General features: G+C 40.3%; 1 protein-coding gene across 1 annotated transcript in view; it reads left to right on the top strand.

The window, feature by feature from the left end:
- LOC126204000 (phenoloxidase 2-like) overlaps positions 1-19,224 on the top strand; it is a 274,659-nt gene that overhangs the window by 70,455 nt on the left and 184,980 nt on the right. The window contains exon 6 of the mRNA XM_049938431.1: positions 14,922-15,072. Within this exon, the coding sequence (XP_049794388.1) occupies positions 14,922-15,072 (151 nt within the window). The remainder of the gene's footprint in view (positions 1-14,921; positions 15,073-19,224) is intronic.

Raw genomic sequence — 19,224 nt, 5'->3', positions numbered from 1 at the left:
CACATATTTATTTATAAATACACAATAAATTATTAATTTGCAACTATTACTGTTCTACGTCATTTGTTGATGCCTCTTATAACAAGTGTATGCTTACAGGAAATTAAAAGCAATAAATCCTACCATTAATTGATTATTGAATACTACGGCACACTTTTTGTTATTATGGGTATTTACTTCATTGACAATATAGAAATATTTGAAATATGTGGCAAAGATATTTTTGTGGTTATTTATAGTCAACAATGTGTCTTTTAAACTACTTGCATTGTTAGCTCAATTGGAGTTTATATTCATTGTTTGCCTATGTTATAAAATTTGGTGTACCTGAAATAGGACACTGGGACTTGTTATCATTTCAGTTATTTGTATCGCTGCACATTCGAATATGAAACTCTGCTACTGTTGATGTATTTTCTTTTTAGAACTTGGTAATTTTACCAGATTTTGTTGCTGAGGTAAGTAACGACCCCTCGTATGTATATATTTTACAGGATATGAAGTTACTTTGAAATTTACAGGATATTATGTAAGTATGAATATGTTACCCATGTCTGATTGTGTCTGTATATGTGTGGATGGATATGTGTGTGTGTGCGAGTGTATACCTGTCCTTTTTTCCCCCTAAGGTAAGTCTTTCCGCTCCCGGGATTGGAATGACTCCTTACCCTCTCCCTTAAAACCCACATCCTTTCGTCTTTCCCTCTCCTTCTCTCTTTCCTGATGAGGCAACAGTTGGTTGCGAAAGCTTAAATTTTGTGTGTGTGTTTGTGTGTCTATCGACCTGCCAGCACTTTCGTTCGGTAAGTCACATCATCTTTGTTTATAGATATATTTTTCCCACGTGGAATGTTTCCCTCTATTATATTGATATCAGTAATTTGAACCCAACAATTACGTTTGTTATTGTCACTGTTGCATTTCGAAATCTTTTCTGTCATCTTATTTTCTCTTTCTGTTTCTGCCAGTAGTTTCACTTTGTATTCACCTTCTCCTTTTTACCGTAATCTGCTATACAATTTTATCCCCCCATATATACTTAATAATACGTAACCCACTTCCAAACCAAAAAAAAAAAAAAAAAACATTACCGCTTTCAACACTACCGCCGCTATAAAATCCACCATTTCTAGTTCACAAACAGTTCCTTTCACCTTTTAAACAACCATTTCGGCTAGTTCTAATAACTTTCGCTTTATTTCCATTTCCGTTTTTCCCACATTACTGATAATTTTTATCCGCTTCCCACAGGTTTTAACGTCATTATTTCTTCGTCAGACAATTGTTAGCCTCATTATCATAATCTGCCACCACAAAACCACTCCTTTTAATGTATTACACGCAGTTTTTTCGAAATTTTCCCGAATTTCTCCGTCCTTTAACGTGTTTTGTCGGCAACACAACCACCTAACCTTTGTGCACATCGTTGTCTACCAACCCAAGTCCAACATAGCCCAGCTGTAACCAACACCTTCTCACCTTTTTTCACACCAGATCTCGAGTTACTGTCCAGTCCACCTTTATCTCTCCCCATATATTTTCATTTTCATTTCAGCCTCATGTTACACTTTCCACCTTCTAATACCATGTCACCCTCACAACACCCCCACAACGACCCCATTAAGTTTTATTTACATTCCCTCCACAAACATGCCTTCGCCCTAGCCAGATTACGCTCCCATATTCTATTTTCTCAGGCTTGTCTGACATTTGGCATTACCCCCAAAGGCCTCACACTTAAAGTTCCCATCTCTGGCTGCAACCCTTCTTTCCATCAGTCCCTATACCAGTTCCAAACTGAACAATCCATTGCCCTCACCCACCTAATCCTTCACCTACACATCAACTCAGCCAATGAACACACCCGTCAACTCCTATCCTCAATAAAAGTCCTTAATCTTTCCTTTCCCACATCCACACCGGCTGTTCAGAGCATCCTCCTACAGGCCAACCGTAAATTAGAACAGCATGCCACCCTCCACCTCAAAAAACTATCCAATCTCCTGGTTTCCCACCTCCGGAAAGGCAACTCACTCACCCTTCACAACCTTTCCAGCAAGCCTCAACCTCCTCTCATTGCACACCAACCCAGTCTCTCCCATCTACTCAATCTCCCACTTACAGCTCCACTCCCTCCAAAACCTAAAAATTCCAATCAACACAACCTGGAACCACAACACCCTAATTCAGTAGTTAACCTTTCCTCCAAACCTCTCTCCCAATCCGAAACCTCTGTCCTATCCAAAGGCCTCACCTTCAGCCCCACTCCCAGATTCAACCAAACAGCCCTCGTCACAGATTTACTGTCCTACACTCGTACCCTCTGCTGGAAATATCACTTTGCCACGAAGAAAAATGATCCTAATCCTACTCCTAATGATCCAACTCCCCAAGACACCATCCAAATTGAACCCTGCCTGGAACAGTTCCGTCCTCCGTCGCAGCGGGACCCACCTCCTCTTCCTCAAAATCACCCTCTCCAAACCTTCCAGAAATTTCTGACTTCCAGCCTTGCATCTCAATCCTTCTTAAAAAACCTTAATCCTACTCCCAACATCACCACTGCTGAAGCCCAGGCTATCCGTGATCTGAAGGCTGACCGATCCATCGTCATTCTTCCGGCGGACAAGGGTTCCACGACCGTGGTACTTGATCGTCGGGAGTATGTGGCTGAGGGACTGCGTCAGCTTTCAGACAACACCACATACAAAGTTTGCCAAGGTAACCCCATTCCCAATGTCCAGGCGGAGCTTCAAGGAATCCTCAGAACCTTAGGCCCCCTGCAAAACCTTTCACCTGACTCCATCAACCTCCTGACCCCACCGACACCCCGCACCCCTACCTTCTACCTTCTTCCTAAAATCCACAAACCCAATCATCCCGGCCGCCCCATTGTAGCTGGTTACCAAGCCCCCACAGAACATATCTCTGCCTACGTAAATCAACACCTTCAACCCATTACATGCAGTCTCCCATCCTTCATCAAAGACACCAACCACTTTCTCGAACGCCTGGAATCCTTACCCAATCTGTTACCCCCGGAAACCATCCCTGTAACCATTGATGCCACTTCCTTATACACAAATATTCCGCACGTCCAGGGCCTTGCTGCAATGGAGCACTTCCTTTCACGCCGATCACCTGCCACCCTACCTAAAACCTCTTTCCTCATCACCTTAGCCAGCTTCATCCTGACCCACAACTTCTTCACTTTTGAAGGCCAGACATACCAACAATTAAAGGGAACAGCCATGGGTACCAGGATGGCCCCCTCGTACGCCAACCTATTCATGGGTTGCTTAGAGGAAGCCTTCTTGGTTACCCAGGCCTGCCAACCCAAAATTTGGTACAGATTTATTGATGACATCTTCATGATCTGGACTCACAGTGAAGAAGAACTTCAGAATTTCCTCTCCAACCTCAACTCCTTTGGTTCCATCAGATTCACCTGGTCCTACTCCAAATCCCATGCCACTTTCCTTGACGTTGACCTCCACCTGTCCAATGGCCAGCTTCACGCGTCCGTCCACATCAAACCCACCAACAAGCAACAGTACCTCCATTATGACAGCTGCCACCCATTCCACATCAAACGGTCCCTTCCCTACAGCCTAGGTCTTCCTGGCAAACGAATCTGCTCCAGTCCGGAATCCCTGAACCATTACTCCAACAACCTGACAACAGCTTTCGCATCTCGCAACTACCCTCCCGACCTGGTACAGAAGCAAATAACCAGAGCCACTTCCTCATCCCCTCGAACCCAGAATCCCCCACAGAAGAACCACTAAAGTGCCCCACTTGTGACAGGATACTTTCCGGGACTGGACCAGACTCTGAATGTGGCTCTCCAGCAGGGATACGACTTCCTCAAATCCTGCCCTGAAATGAGATCCATCCTTCATGAAATCCTCCCCACTCCACCAAGAGTGTCTTTCCGCCGTCCACCTAACCTTCGTAACCTGTTAGTTCATCCCTATGAAATCCCCAAACCATCTTCCCTACCCTCTGGCTCCTATCCTTGTAACCGCCCCCGGTGTAAAACCTGTCCCATGCACCCTCGCACCACCACCTACTCCAGTCCTGTAACCCGGAAGGTGTACACGATCAAAGGCAGAGCCACATGTGAAAGCACCCACATGATTTACCAACTGACCTGCCTACACTGTGATGCATTCTATGTGGGAATGACCAGCAACAAACTGTCCATTTGCATGAATGGACACAGGCAGACAGTGTTTGTTGGTAATGAGGATCACCCTGTGGCTAAACATGCCTTGGTGCACGGCCAGCACATCTTGGCACAGTGTTACACCGTCCGGGTTATCTGGATACTTCCCACCAACACCAACCTATCCGAACTCCGGAGATGGGAACTTGCTCTTCAATATATCCTCTCTTCCCGTTACCCACCAGGCCTCAATCTCCGCTAATTTCAAGTTGCCGCCACTCATACCTCACCTGTCATTCAACATCATCTTTGCCTCTGCACTTCCGCCTCGACTGACATCTCTGCCCAAACTCTTTGTCTTTAAATATGTCTGCTTGTGTCTGTATATGTGTGGATGGATATGTGTGTGTGTGTGTGCGAGTGTATACCCATCCTTTTTTCCCCCTAAGGTAAGTCTTTCCGCTCCCGGGATTGGAATGAGTCCTTACCCTCTCCCTTAAAACCCACATCCTTTCGTCTTTCCCTCTCCTTCCCTCTTTCCTGATGAGGCAACAGTTGGTTGCGAAAGCTTGAATTTTGTGTGTGTGTTTGTGTTTGTTTGTGTGTCTATCGACCTGCCAGCGCTTTCGTTCGGTAAGTCACATCATCTTTGTTTTTAGATATATTTTACCCATTAGTAAATAATACAGTTCCAGATGGATAGAGGTATTTACACATTCCCTTTTCTATAGTTTGTGCTAATGTATTATTCTTTCATTTCACTTTATTTTATTACATTACATTTCATTTCATTTTATATAGATTATAATGGCCTCCAGACGAGATAGCTACCTCACTAACGAAGAAATAGAAGAAATAATAAACAGTGAATGCATTCCATAATGCGGTGTCAGATGATCAGGACCATATTGATATCACCGTATGTCCTCCTGAAGTAGACTCTATGACTGACGAAGGAGAAGGTCCAGACGATGTTACTGGAACCATGGAAGTCTCAGATGTGCCAGGGGCTATTGAATTACATTATGTTGCATCAGAGAATAACGAAGAAACTGTATGTAAAACTTCACTGCCAAGTACATCCGAAGTTTCCAGAAGTAAATCGAAGAAGAGACATCTTACTGATGAAAAAAGCAATTGGAAAAAGACACCTCCAGTTTATACAAAGCTGTCTCAAACTAGTGAGCATGACATCAGCACAAAGAGAGAAGAATTGAAGGAACAACTTTCTTCCTTGTATCCGAAGGAGATGTTTGAAGAACTGATGAATGAAAACATTTACGAGTTCATAGTGAAAGAAACTGTGAGATATTCTGTAAATATGAAGAATATGCAGGATTTTATCCTCACAGTTGAAGAAGTGAAGGTCTTTGTCAGATTTCTTCTTTTTGCTGGCTACCATAAGCTCCCTGCTGAGAAGCTATACTGGTCTGAAGATGAAGATGTTGGCATACCAATTATAAAGACAGCTATGTCAAGGAATAAATATCAGAAGTTGAAAACATTGCTTCATTTTCAAGACAATGACTCAGCCAATGAAAACAAATATGATCGCAGATTCAAAATTAGACCTTTCTTGAAAATGATAAATGACTCTTTTCAAAAATTTGGAATATTTAAGGAAAATTTGTCAATTGATGAAATGATAGTCAAATACTATGGACAAAGTAGGCTGAAACAGTTTGTCCGAGGCAAGCCTATTAGATTTGGCTATAAGTTGTGGTCTCTTTGTGGAGCAAATAGCTACTGTTTCAAATTTGATTTATACTGTGGAAAGGATCCAGAAGATACTGCAAGGGATGACCTACTATTGGGATCAAGAGTAGTCCTAAACATGCTGGACTGCATTGAAAAATGCGAGAATCATTGTGTGTACTTTGACAATTCCTTTACTAGTAGAGATCTGATTCATCTGAGAAATTTGGGTTTTCGAGCAACTGGAACTGTCAGAGAGAATCGAGTTGGTGACTGTCCACTACTGAGCAGCAACGAGCTGAAAAAGACAGTTCAAGGAAACTATGACTATCAGTTTGACAGGAATTGGTTATTTGTTCGATGGCACGACAACAGGTGCGTTACAATTGGTACAAATTTTGGGAAAGTTGAACCTTTGGGAGCAGCTACTCGGTGCAGTAGACGAGCAAGTAAGAAGACACAAATGCAACAACCTACCATTTTGAAGTCATATAACACGTACACAGGAGGTGTTGACCACCATGACTGGTTAGTTGGAAAATATGCGACGGTAATTAGAGGAAAAAAAAGGTTCTGGGTCCTATTTACACGTATGCTGGAAATGGCCCTCATAAATGCCTGGCTCTTCTACAGACTAGTACATGAAATAAAATGTCGTGTGACGAGGGCCTCCCGTCGGGTAGACCGTTCGCCTGGTGCAAGTTTTTCCATTTGACGCCACTTCGGCGACTTGCACGTCGATGGGGATGAAATGATGATGATTAGGACAGCACAACACCCAGTCCCTGAGCGGAGAAAATCTCCGATCCAGCCGGGAATCGAACCCGGGCCCTTTGGATTGACAGTCTGTCACACTGACCACTCAGCTACCGGGGGCGGGCACAGACTAGTACATGGGAAAAATGCACTGGCTTTACTGGATTTCAAATGTGCTGTTACAGTTACATACCCGAAATTGGTCACTGGAAGACCGAATATTGGACGTCCAGTGGAATACCCATCAAGTCAGTTGAGAGTGATACCAGACATCAGGTTTGATGGAATTGGTCATATGATTGCCAAAAGAAGCACGCAAAGAAGATGTGTAAGAGCTAAATGCAATGGGAAACCAAAAACATATTGTGTTAAATGCCGTGTAACACTGTGTGTGAAGTGTTTTGTACCATTTCAGAAGAAATAAATAGTCTTAACTATTTGAATACTGTTTAGTATGCTATACGATACTGTTAGATCCTAGCGTCCTATTTTGAGGACGGCCATTATATCAGCATGTATAAATATTCTTTGGCTATTTTTGTACTTATTGTGGTTCATACACAACGTACATTATAATAAAGGAATAAAAAATTCAATTTAAAAGTTCAATTAAAAAAAATAATTTGGCACTTAATGGGTTAATGAATACCTTTACAGTAAGCTCTTTTATTACACATTTGTAACATGGAATATAAGAATGGTTGTTGTTGAAATACAGCTACAAACAACCACTCTTGTGGACATAGCTTGATGTGTGTGTCTATGTGAGGGGCAGGAGGGAGGGGGTGGGGTGTCATTCACAGATGAGTTTACATCATTGTGTCATTCTTTTACTCTATTGTACTGAACCAGCTCCAAAATACAAAATTAAAAATACTCTAGTAAATGGAGAAAAGTAAAAATGTTTTACCATACTTGGTTTTACCATACCAATGGTCTCACTGAAGCCTTCACAGACCATAATTAACCTCCCAACCTTGTACAAAAACAAATCTCCCGTGCCTTATCTTTCCAGTCTCCCACCACCTTCCAAAGCCCCACCATCTGTCCACAGAGGAGCATTCCCCTCGTAACTCAGTAGCACCCATGACTAGAGCAACTGAATTACATTCTCCACCCGGGTTTCAACCACCTCTCGTCATGCCCTGAAATGAGAAATGTCCTGCCCACTATCCTTCCTACCCCTCCAACAGTGATATTCTGCCATCCACTGAGCCTACACGATGTACTCGTCCATCCTTACACAACCCCTGCTTCCAACCCCTTACCTCAAGCCCGTACCCTCCAATAGACCTAGATGCAAGATCTGTGCCAACACCCTACCACCACCACCTACTCCAGTCCGGTCACAAACATCACTTATCCAGTCAAAGGCGAGGCTACCTGTGAAACCAGTCATGTGATCTACAAGCTAAGCTGCAACCACCGTGCTGCATTCTATGTGGACATGACAACCAACAAGCTGTCTGTCCACATGAAGGGCCACTGACAAAATGTGGCCAAGAAACAAGTGGACCACCCTGTTGCTGAACACGCTACCAGCCGTCCGCGGTGGTCTCGCGGTTCTAGGCGCGCAGTCCGGAACCGCGCGACTGCTATGGTCACAGGTTCAAAACCTGCCTCGGGTATGGATGTGTGTGATGTCCTTAGGTTAGTTACGTTTAACTAGTTCTAAGTTCTAGGGGACTGATGACCTAAGATGTTAAGTCCCATAGTGCTCAGAGCCATTTGAACCATTTGAACACGCTGCCAAACATTATATCCTTCATTTCAATGACTGCTCCACAGCCTATGCCACATGGATCCTTCCCACCAATATCAGCTTTTCTGAATTGTGCAGGTGGGATCTTTCCTTGCAATACGTCCTACGTTCCTGTAACCCTCCTGGCTTCAACCTTCTTTAGTCACTGTCCTCACCCATCCACCCTCTTCCCTGTTAAACAGCCATCATTCCACCATCACACCCAGTCTTTTTACTTCTCTGCTTTTCTGCTCTTTCCCCCTCCCCCCCTCCGCACCTTTCCCCAGCCCTCCATCTAACCTGCAGCGCTTCACTGTCCGCCACCTAACCATACTATCCCTGTCCGTCATCTAAGGCCTTACTGGCTGCAAGCTTTACTTGTGACAGTCTTTTTGTGACTCAGCATCTCTGCTATAGGGTGAGTGGCAGCTTTCCGTATCATAATACTGTTACATTCCGTCCTGGATTTTCTGTTGTTTGATTTTTACTATACTTTTAAATTAATCTTTGTTATCTATCTGGCATTTCTAATTATTAGATACAAAATGAGAAATCTTTATATTAACATCAGTTACCACTGATCTGCACTAAAGTATATTTTAGTAAAGGATACAAAGGTAATTACAAATAATGGTACCACGATTCTAGAAATATTCATTCATTGTGAATTGTTACATATTCTTAACAACAAATTATTCTTAAGAACAAATTTAGCAGCAAATTTAAAATATCTGATTCTTCAAACAGTAGTCTACAAGACAGTTCTCAAGAAACCCTGTATTTCTTTGTTAAAAATTATTTTTGAGAAATTATGATTCTATGACATGCTATTTAAAGAAAATAAGCAAAGTACACTGCTTTCCACTAAAATTGCAACACATTGAAAGCTGGCAAATAATGAAATTTTACTTGTTGTTGTTGTGGTCTTCAGTCCTGAGACTGGTTTGATGCAGCTCTCCATGCTACTCTATCCTGTGCAAGCCTCTTCATCGCCCAGTACCTACTGCAGCCTACATCCTTCTTAATCTGTTTAGTGTATTCATCTCTTGGTCTCCCTCTATGATTTTTACCCTCCATGCTGCCCTCCAGTACTAAATTGGTGATCCCTTGATGCCTCAGAACATGTCCTACCAACCGATCCCTTCTTCTAGTCAAGTTGTGCCACAAACTCCTCTTCTCCCCAATTCTATTCAATACCTCCTCATTAGTTATGTGATCTACCCATCCAATCTTCAGCATTCTTCTGTAGCACCACATTTCGAAAGCTTCTATTCTCTTCTTGTCTAAACTATTTATCGTCCAGTTTCACTTCCATACATGGCTACACTTTTACTTATTGTGAATAAACAGTATAGAAGAAGGTATGTATGATTAAATTTGTTGGTATTTTGGGGGTATACATTTTGTATGCAGAGCTGCCATCTCTGGCAGAAATAGTGTCTCTGACACTGATGGGTGTGGAGACTGGAGAGTGATAGCATGCCATCTCTCCACAACTCGTCACCAGATGTTTTCAGTGGGTGAGAAATCTATAGAACATGCTGGCTAAGGCTACGATCAGGCACGATCTATATCAAGATAGTTCAGGACGGCAAAAGCAACACGTGGTCTTGCTTTACCTTGTTGATAAGTAACCCCATGGAGGCATCTAACGTAGGACCCAGCCACCGGACTTAACACGTCAGAAATGTGATGCCTCCAATTCAAATTACCAGCTTTGTGAACCAGAGGTGATCCCATTGTGCACACAGTGGCAGCCCATAAATGACGCCAGGTGCTGGGCCCTTACTGCAATGACAAATGCAGTCTGGCGCCATTCGCTCTCCTCGAAGCCTCCGTACTCGGTAAAATCCTTTAGGATTCTGTATAAAGAACCAAGACATGTCTGAAATGGTGATGTGATGCCATACCTGTGTCCAATAGTCTGGCAGTGATCAATGTAAAAATTAGTCACACCATAACATTTTGTTCAAAGTTTTTTTTATTTCTTTTCCAGATGATAGGCATGAAAGAATTCATATTCTGGTGGGTGCCACTTTGGAACTCTTGAGCATAAATTTTTATGATGTCATATTTCATAGTATACAATGTGGTCAATTTCGTTGAAAATGTTGAACTATCTTGAAAACTATGCATTGAATCAAAATAAAATATGTTAGACTCACGGTGAGAAAGAGAATTATGGTAAAAAATTTTCCATCCTCCCTCTTCCCCCCCCCCCTCCTCTCCATTAGGAGCGGGGTGGGGTGGGCAACCTTAAAATATTAAATTACACCTGTAAAATGACTGATGTTCCTTTTTTTTACGTATGTGTGTTCCCAACATGTTGTCAGGCAAAGCACAGCCAAAAATAGCTAGAGGTTTATGTATGGTAGTCACAGTTTTCCTTCATACTTTCATCACTACTGATGTTTTTAATATGGATAAACTTCAGAAAACATTGGAGACAATTAGAGATAATCCTACCAGTAGGTTATAGCTAGATATGTTTATTTATTCCATAATAATCAGCCATCTCTTCATAAAATCACAAACAGAAGGAGACTGATTATTAGAAATGCATTGTTTAAAACATGTGCTTCCATGCATTTTTGCTGCTGATCACTGGAATTATGAAAGCTATATAACAATTTACGTAATAGAAATGGAAAATATATAGCCAGAAGCTACGAAAACTCTTCTAAGAAAAGGAGCACATGTCAACACAAAGCCAGGTTTTGGAATACTGTACTTCTTTACCAGTCTGGTGAACAGACTTACATCCACTATGGGGAAAGCAGGTCTTGTACGGATGATTCCGTCTCCTGATCAAATAGGTGGATGTGTACATGTAATGGAGTGTCCATGTCAGTGGACCTAATGCTTGAAACGTTAAGAGGAAGAGTAGCCACTTCTCATAAGGAGACTGAAATTTGTAGATAAATGTTGGATGCCCACAACAAAAAGATAATACAATTTGGTCTTTCACAACACATGCATCCTTTGTTAGGCGAACAAGGTTCTACTGTCAATATTGTCATTGGACATAAATCTGATCAAAGAGTAAATGTTCGCAGTGCTCTAACTATTTTTAACAGAATGATGACTGGTCTCAAAAACAAATTACTTACACGCTTTTACAACACAATTTATAAAGAAGTAACAACTATGTCTATAATGAAGAAAAGCACCACAGCTGGAAAAAAAGATTCTTTCCTGACAAATGAAGATGAATTCATTAGATGTTTGTAAATTGAACTGTCTGCAGTTCTGTTGTCATTATTTGATGAATACAATAATAATACCTCTGCTACAGAAATTTGCTGTCACTATTCCAGTAGCTAATTCTCTAGATGCTCAGCTCATTGACAGTAATAATTTCCTGTATCATATGGAATGCCCAACTGGTTCTGATGTGTCCCTCCTCAACCCCATCACAATAAATGCTATGAAAGGGGATTACGACAAATACATTGTTTTTGATAATTATGAGACTCCATCTATTAAAAACATGAATGAGAAAGACGCACATCTGCTGATGCTGTTAAACAAGTACTCCTGACAATGACAACAGCAATTCCAACACAAATTGTTCTAAGCAGCATCCAAATTTGGACTAGCACCATAACATAATTACAAAAAATGTAACATTAAACAGAACACTGAGATGGCAATGTTTTAACGTATTATTTTATCTTTGTCAACAAAGTTTTTTGTGTCACACATATAACATTATGGTAGTCTTCTGGTGTACAAATATTGAATGTGGTTGTAGATGTAAAATTGTAAACACATGAAATCTTGAAAGTGTATTATTTTTTATTAAATGATAAATATTTTTCGGTGGGACCCTTCAAAATTAGCATCCCTGAGTATCCCTTTATCACATAAAAAAGAGAAAAAAGCTTTATACCCTGTGTTATGGTTCAGGTCTGAAACTGCCCAACTACAATGTTATCATTGGGTGTTATGCTGTTGATGCATCTCTCTTTGCTTCGGCATCAAGAGGAAGCTTCAATGATAGTCAGTGTGCAGACAGTCCCAGGTTCTCCAGACATCGTTGCACTGTCTGGACGGAAACTTGCCATGCTGCAAATGAGCCCATTTCCTGATGCAATCTGTGTGACATGGTTGTATGATTCTGCAAAGCTGAGTGAGCATTATGTATGTCCTCTTGGGTGCAAGTTGAGTTGGGCCATTAAGATACTGCACGGCATTGAGTATGTTGATTCTATGTCTGCATGGTACTGAATATACTGATTCCATATTCCCTTGACTGTTGTAGGATACTGACCTGTGTTGTGGTCAGCAATATTGCAGAACAAAAAATCACACTTGCGACAGAGCACAATTCTGCTGCTGACTAATTGCAATGTGTGCTGGTAGATGATACTCCTTCTTACACAAGACATTAACACAGTCTTCTCACAAAAAACCAACATTCAGATGAATTATGGACGAACTGCATAACCTTTCCTTACACAAAGACTGTAAATGGTGTTAATTGTACCTACATTGTGCAGTTATGCTGAATTGCTAACTATTTGCATATCCAAGTATCTAGTGTACTTCATGCCAGTTTGACATTTGTTTGCATTGTTTTACAGTTTTAATGACCAGCAATGTACTGGGTCGTTTATCTCAGATGCCTCCAGTTATACAGGGTGAACATTAACAAAACTGATGAACTGCAGGAATTGGTTCCTGACTGAAAATGGAGGAGAAAATGTCCTATGACCACATGTCCGGCAATGGATGGTGTGTGTGCAATGGCAGCAAATTGTCCCTGAATACAGCACAGAGCTGCTTCGCATCCACATTCAACAGATTTCCAAGGTGGTCTCTGTGGGATGCAATACATGCATTCACACTTCACATCGTGGATTGCCACACTCTTTTGCACTTTTCAGCCTCTCTCTGAATAGCATCACAGGGGTCATGAACACATTGTTGAAGGGTCTGCACATCAGGAACTGGTTCAGCACACACATCACTTTTCAGATTCCCCCAGAGGTAAAATTCAGTGACCTAGCAGTCCTTGTTACAGTGCCTCTATGAGCTATCTAATGTCCTGAGGAAGATGCTGTTGAGGTGTCAGCAAACTGTAATGTGGAAGTGGGGTGGTGCCTCATCAAGGAGAAGTCACATAACCTGTTGTATTGGCAAAGGCTCATTTGCAAGCAGCTTAGGCAGAGTATTCTGCAGAAAGTCCGGGTATGTTTCTCTGTTGAGGTGTTCAGGAATAATAACTGGTCCAAGTATGTAGATACCAGGAATCCCTACCCACACTTGATGCTGATAAGATGCCTCAACCATTCCCTGAAGATTGTCTGTAGCCCACAGATGATAATTATGCAAATTGGTGATGACAGTTCTGGTAAAGGTTTCTTTCTCAGTAAAGTGGACTGATGACAAAAATCTCATTGATACACATAATCATACGTTGGCTTACACCATGTTGGCAGGCCATTTACCTGGAGCTTGTACTCAGGTTTGTCTCATATCCTGTAGAACCTGGTCCACCAAATCTGGTGTATGCACTATCAGCCACCTCCCTGTGTGTTTGTCTGTCTGAAGGACCCATGATCATACAAATGCCCAAATAGGGCTCAAAATGTTGTGTGATGTGGTTGATGTCTGTAAGGTTACTTGTGTTGGTACAGCCATGCTGCCTGTCGACCATTACTTCTGATTGGCCACACACAAACATCATTTTGGCTCGTTCCTGACATAAATACCAGTACATCGTGCTGTTTACAGAATGCTGTGCCAATCACACCAGCTGAAACACACAAGGAATGGCCAGAGGAAATTTCATTCATCAGCACCGTCTATCATGGCAACTTTGCATTTCTGGACACTTGTTCATAGGACACTCTTTTCCCATTTCCAGTCAGGAATCTGTCCCTACAGTTTACCAATTTTATTACCTTCATCCTATATAAAGTGCAAAATTGGATGCACTAAACTGTTCGACATGCTCCATATTGTGTGTATTTTTTATGCCTTGCTCTTTTTCAATTTAAGTCCTCATCAGCTCTGGGTCACACACTAAATCTATCATTTCTAAACTTTTATTTTCACTTACTCCTTGCCTGTGAAGCTTATTCCTTTGTGTCACACTAATTTGTATGCAGTTTTTTCTATCCTGCATCTAATTTTAAATTATATGCATCTTGCATACTTTCTTTCTCTAATGGTCATGCTGTTTTCACTTGTTTGCTGCATATTTTTATTACATTTGTGTGTATTTTAATTATGGTCATATATGTACCACACATACTTCTATGTTTTCTGTCAGTGAAAGCACCTTGGACAATTTAGGTATTACTTTTTTGATATCATTCTTTGCCACTATGCATGCAGGTATTTCTTTTCTTGTACATAACAAATTAGCTATAGTTTAACAGTCCATACATTCCTAATACTCAAATACCTTGACAAATGAACCTCTCATTGTAATACTATGTATCAAAAAGTATCCTTCATTGTAGTCAACTAACTTTTACAAACTATCTGTGTCATATTACAATGCAGCATGTAATCTTTTACCTTTTAACATATGTATTTTCACCTGTACAGGTACAACTTTGAACGACTCAGCAATAGGCTTGCTCGTGTCAGACGTCTGTCGAACTGGCGTGAACCGGTAGAGGAGGGTTACTTCCCAAAACTTGACAATATTGTAGCAAGCAGAGTCTGGCCACCACGACATGCATTTGCCAACTTAAGAGTAAGAACTTGCCTTCATATTTAGCAGTTAACATACTAACTCACATGTTCCAAAGATAAAATTTGTTGTTCTGTATGCTATGAAACATGTCATTTGTATGAGAGTTAAATATGTGATAGTGATCAAAAACTTAACTGTGGAACTGAAAAAGTTGCTGAGAAGAAACACACTTAATCTTCTTTTAAAAATATTTTTCCTGTTTGCTTAGGATCACATTTTCCTGAGTATTTTAGCTATGTACTTCACTCCATTCAGAGTCCAAGACTTGTGTTGCACAATTCCCCATCCACTTTTACATGTAGACCATTATTGATAGTGGTACCAATAAGATATTAATATTTTACTTCCTTTTTTACAAAAACTTGAAAAGTTCTAATGTGACTGCTTATCCCGATAGTTACATTTTACTATTCTTACATCCTGCATGTTCACCACTCAACTACAGTAAATGCAGGCAAACATATTATCTGTTTATAGAATTACAAAATTTTATAAGGCCCAGGTGTTTCTGTAAGGAACCTCACGATATAAATAAAAGTATTCTATGCTGTAATTAAATTTTCTTCAGAAGTTACACAATTTGTACAAAAGACCATAATAACACTATATAATCACTCTTTTATTCATTAATTGTGTTCTGGACATTCCATAATAAAAGAGAGTTGTCAGGCATGAGCAATTTGACAAGAAACATGAACAAACATAAGCAGAAAATCAGAAACATGTTTCCAATACAGTGGAACATATTGTAGTTGGCAATCAGTGAATGTGTGTCCACCCATATTAGTTGGACTTGTCATCCAGACACTGTGTTGTAAAACTGTAAACATTTCACTTAAAATTGCTGTTTCTTTGGCACTACAAAACTACAATAAATGCAAATATATATTTTTACAGTCACATTGCAACGGAAAATGATAAACAGAAACAAAAGACTAACCATCAAATCTCACAAAGTACTCCCTCCACAGTGACACCACTGAGCTTTATCTTTTGGAAGTGCACTCTACAACCAGAATGTAGCTCATTGGAATGGCTGATGGCACTGCGAGGTTTGCTGACTGAAGCTGGTTGTTTACTTCAAGTTGATGTGGTTCTTCTTTTATCCATATTCTCTCTATCCAGAGAGACTGAAATGTGCCATTGTTAAATACCTCTTTAACAAAGGTTATAGGAGAGTTGTTGGCAACTGCCGGTCTGTTTCACTATTGATATCATTTTCCAAAATTCTTGAGGTTGGTTAGTTAGTTTCATGCTCCATGGATCATCTGCATGATAAACTGTAACAATGTGAAATGAGTCATTTTACATTCACATTGCAAATTAATTTGTAAATATGGCTACATGCTGAACATTTATAAGTTTTTTGTTTGTTGTTATTATTATTAAATACACAGATGTGAGTAGTAATTCCTACCCATCAACTTTCACATGTTACAATAGCAGAAATTCTATGGAGTAGAAGAAGTTATTTAGGATAAACTTTTTCAGTTTTCTTTCAAAGTTTACTTTCCCATCTGTCACACTTTTTTTTATCACTGGGTAAGTTATCAAAAATTTTAGTTGCAGTGTTGTGCACTCCTTTCTGTGCTGAAGAAAATCTTAAAAAGGAGTAATGAATGTCATTTTTTCTTCTAATTGTAATTATGTAGATTATTGTTCATTTTGAACTGCAGTAGATTATTTATGAGAACGTTCATGAGGAAATAACTATACCATGAAACACTAGTCAGAATGCCCATCTCTTTCAACAGATGGTTAGAAGGTGACCATGAGTCAGCACTACATATTATTCTTACAGAACATTTTTGACCAACGAAGACTTCCTTTCTTAAAGATGAGTTAGCCCAGAAAATTACTTCATATAATGTTACTGAATGAAGGTATACAGAATATGTCTGTGGCGACTATCGACCAAGTCGCGGTTAATATCTTTGTTTTGGCAAGCTCTTTGCTTAGTCTGTGGTCGCGCGCGAAAGTGTACGGACGTGTACCGAGAATTCAGAATGTAAACAACTGTATATGTGTGCTTACGAAAAATAAAAACAGTGTTTATTACATGTGGTGTAGCGTGCATCATTGAATTCGGCAACCCTAGTACGCTAAACCCATACTGGATCACGTCGGGGTCACCAGAGTTGTGTAAATAATCTATCACATTTTAGAAAGAACACTGTTATATGTAATTACAATACCAGGTGGAAAATTATGTTCATAACTTCTTGTTAAAGTTGTCTTTAGCACAAAAAGAGATGCACAGTGCTGCAACAAAAATTTTTGATCACTTATCCAATGACATAAACTGACTGACAGATACAAAATACAGTTTGAAAACAAACTGAAAAAGTTTCTCCTGAAAACTCATTCTATTCCAAAGAAGAGTTTGTGTAATTGTAATGTTGTTAAAACACCTCATGGTCAGAACATTATTTCCATCGACAGATTTGAGCCCTGTTTTCACACATTTATCCTCTGTTTCTCTTATTATAAATATTTTCCAGGACAGTTTTACTTCAAACATCCTGCATTTTTTAGCTACTATTAGGAAGAATTCATTGATGAATTTATCATCACTGAACTGAATTTAATACCGAGTGAGCCAGAAAAATATATACACATTTCAAGGAACAAAAAGTATTACTTATGTGTTTATTTTACATTTAATAATTGGTCACACATGTTGCACAACCTTTAGTTTAGCACATGGTTACTTTAAATGTCCAAAACGTTCACAGTTGGTGTGTATACACATAACAGAATGATGAGTGGTTGCCGCAACTACGTCAGTCATTGTTATAGTTGAGATTGCTGCACATGTCGCTGTAATTTCACAGTAAAGTTCCTCCAGCATGCGAGGCTTACGTCGATAGATGTTATCTTTCACAGTTACCCACAAGTAAAAGTCCATAGGTGTTACATCTGATGACCATGGAGGGAACTCAATGGCACACTTTGTCCAATCCAATTCCCCGAAAAATTGTCATTCAGAAAAGATCGTATAGCTAGGTGGTAGTGTGGTGGCACCCCATCCTGTTGGTAAAAGACCTCTTCATCAACTCCATAAAGTGCACATATACCTGGCAAAATCGATGTGCATAAGATTTCCAGGTGCACTTCCCCAAAAACAATAGCATCAAAGAAAAAGGGTCCTACTAAGCTCCAAGATGATAATCCACACCACACATGGACTCCTAGTAGACTGATTGCTTTATCCACACAAACATGCAGATTTTCTGGTGCCCAGTACACACTGTTATGATGATTCACAGTTCTACTAAGTTCAAATTGTGCCTTGTGAGGTAAGGGGCAAGTTGTGGCATCTTGAAAATATTCTAAGTTCAGAGTTGGTGTGGCCACACTGGGGCCTCTCGGTGGGCCGCGGCTCGTCGGCGGCCACATGGTGCCAAATGTTAGCTGGGGTCCAGGGACTGTGTGGCTAGGAATTCCATGGTGATGCTGTGTTGATAAAGGAGACATGCTGGGAGTGCCAAAGATGGTGGACCTTGTGAAACCTTAATGGCAGACATTTTACAGTTCGTATAGAAGTTAATAGTAGCCAGATGAATCATGATACCTCAAAAAGAAACATGTACATTACCATTATTTGCACAACAATTCTGATGATGTAATCAGATTTTTAATAACTTTATTAGTTTAAAGTTTAGTATCTGACTGTAAATTATACAAGTAACACCCAGCAATGAATTTCCAAATTCTAAACGGTTCATCCGATTTTGTCAATCGACATGTCTTTAGAAAGCTATTAATGTAAACCTAAATTGGTATAAATTACAGGCATCTAACTTGAATAGTATATGAGTTATTGGAGGTCAAAGGGGCCGATTACTATCGATCACATCTGGTCATATGTACTCCACAGTTACACGAAAAAACGGTAGCAGCATGCTTATAAATTTATACTAACAAAGAGATAGAGGGGCTGGCCAGTACGTACCTCAGCTCAGTACAGCCAATAGATACACAAAACAGAACAGAAAATTTACATTCCTAGCTTTTGGAACTTTGTTCCTTCGTCAGGGTGGAGAGAGGGGGGGAAAAAAAGGAAGAAGGGAAAGTGGATTCAGTTACTCACAACCCAGGTTATGAAGCAACAGGGAAAGGTAAACAGGGAGGGTAGCAAGGATGGAGGCA

This window comes from Schistocerca nitens, chromosome 9, assembly GCF_023898315.1.
Source record: "Schistocerca nitens isolate TAMUIC-IGC-003100 chromosome 9, iqSchNite1.1, whole genome shotgun sequence".
NCBI lineage: Eukaryota > Metazoa > Arthropoda > Insecta > Orthoptera > Acrididae > Schistocerca > Schistocerca nitens.
The sequence above is the reverse complement of the archived record's forward strand: the minus strand, read 5'-3'. Positions and strand labels throughout refer to the sequence as shown.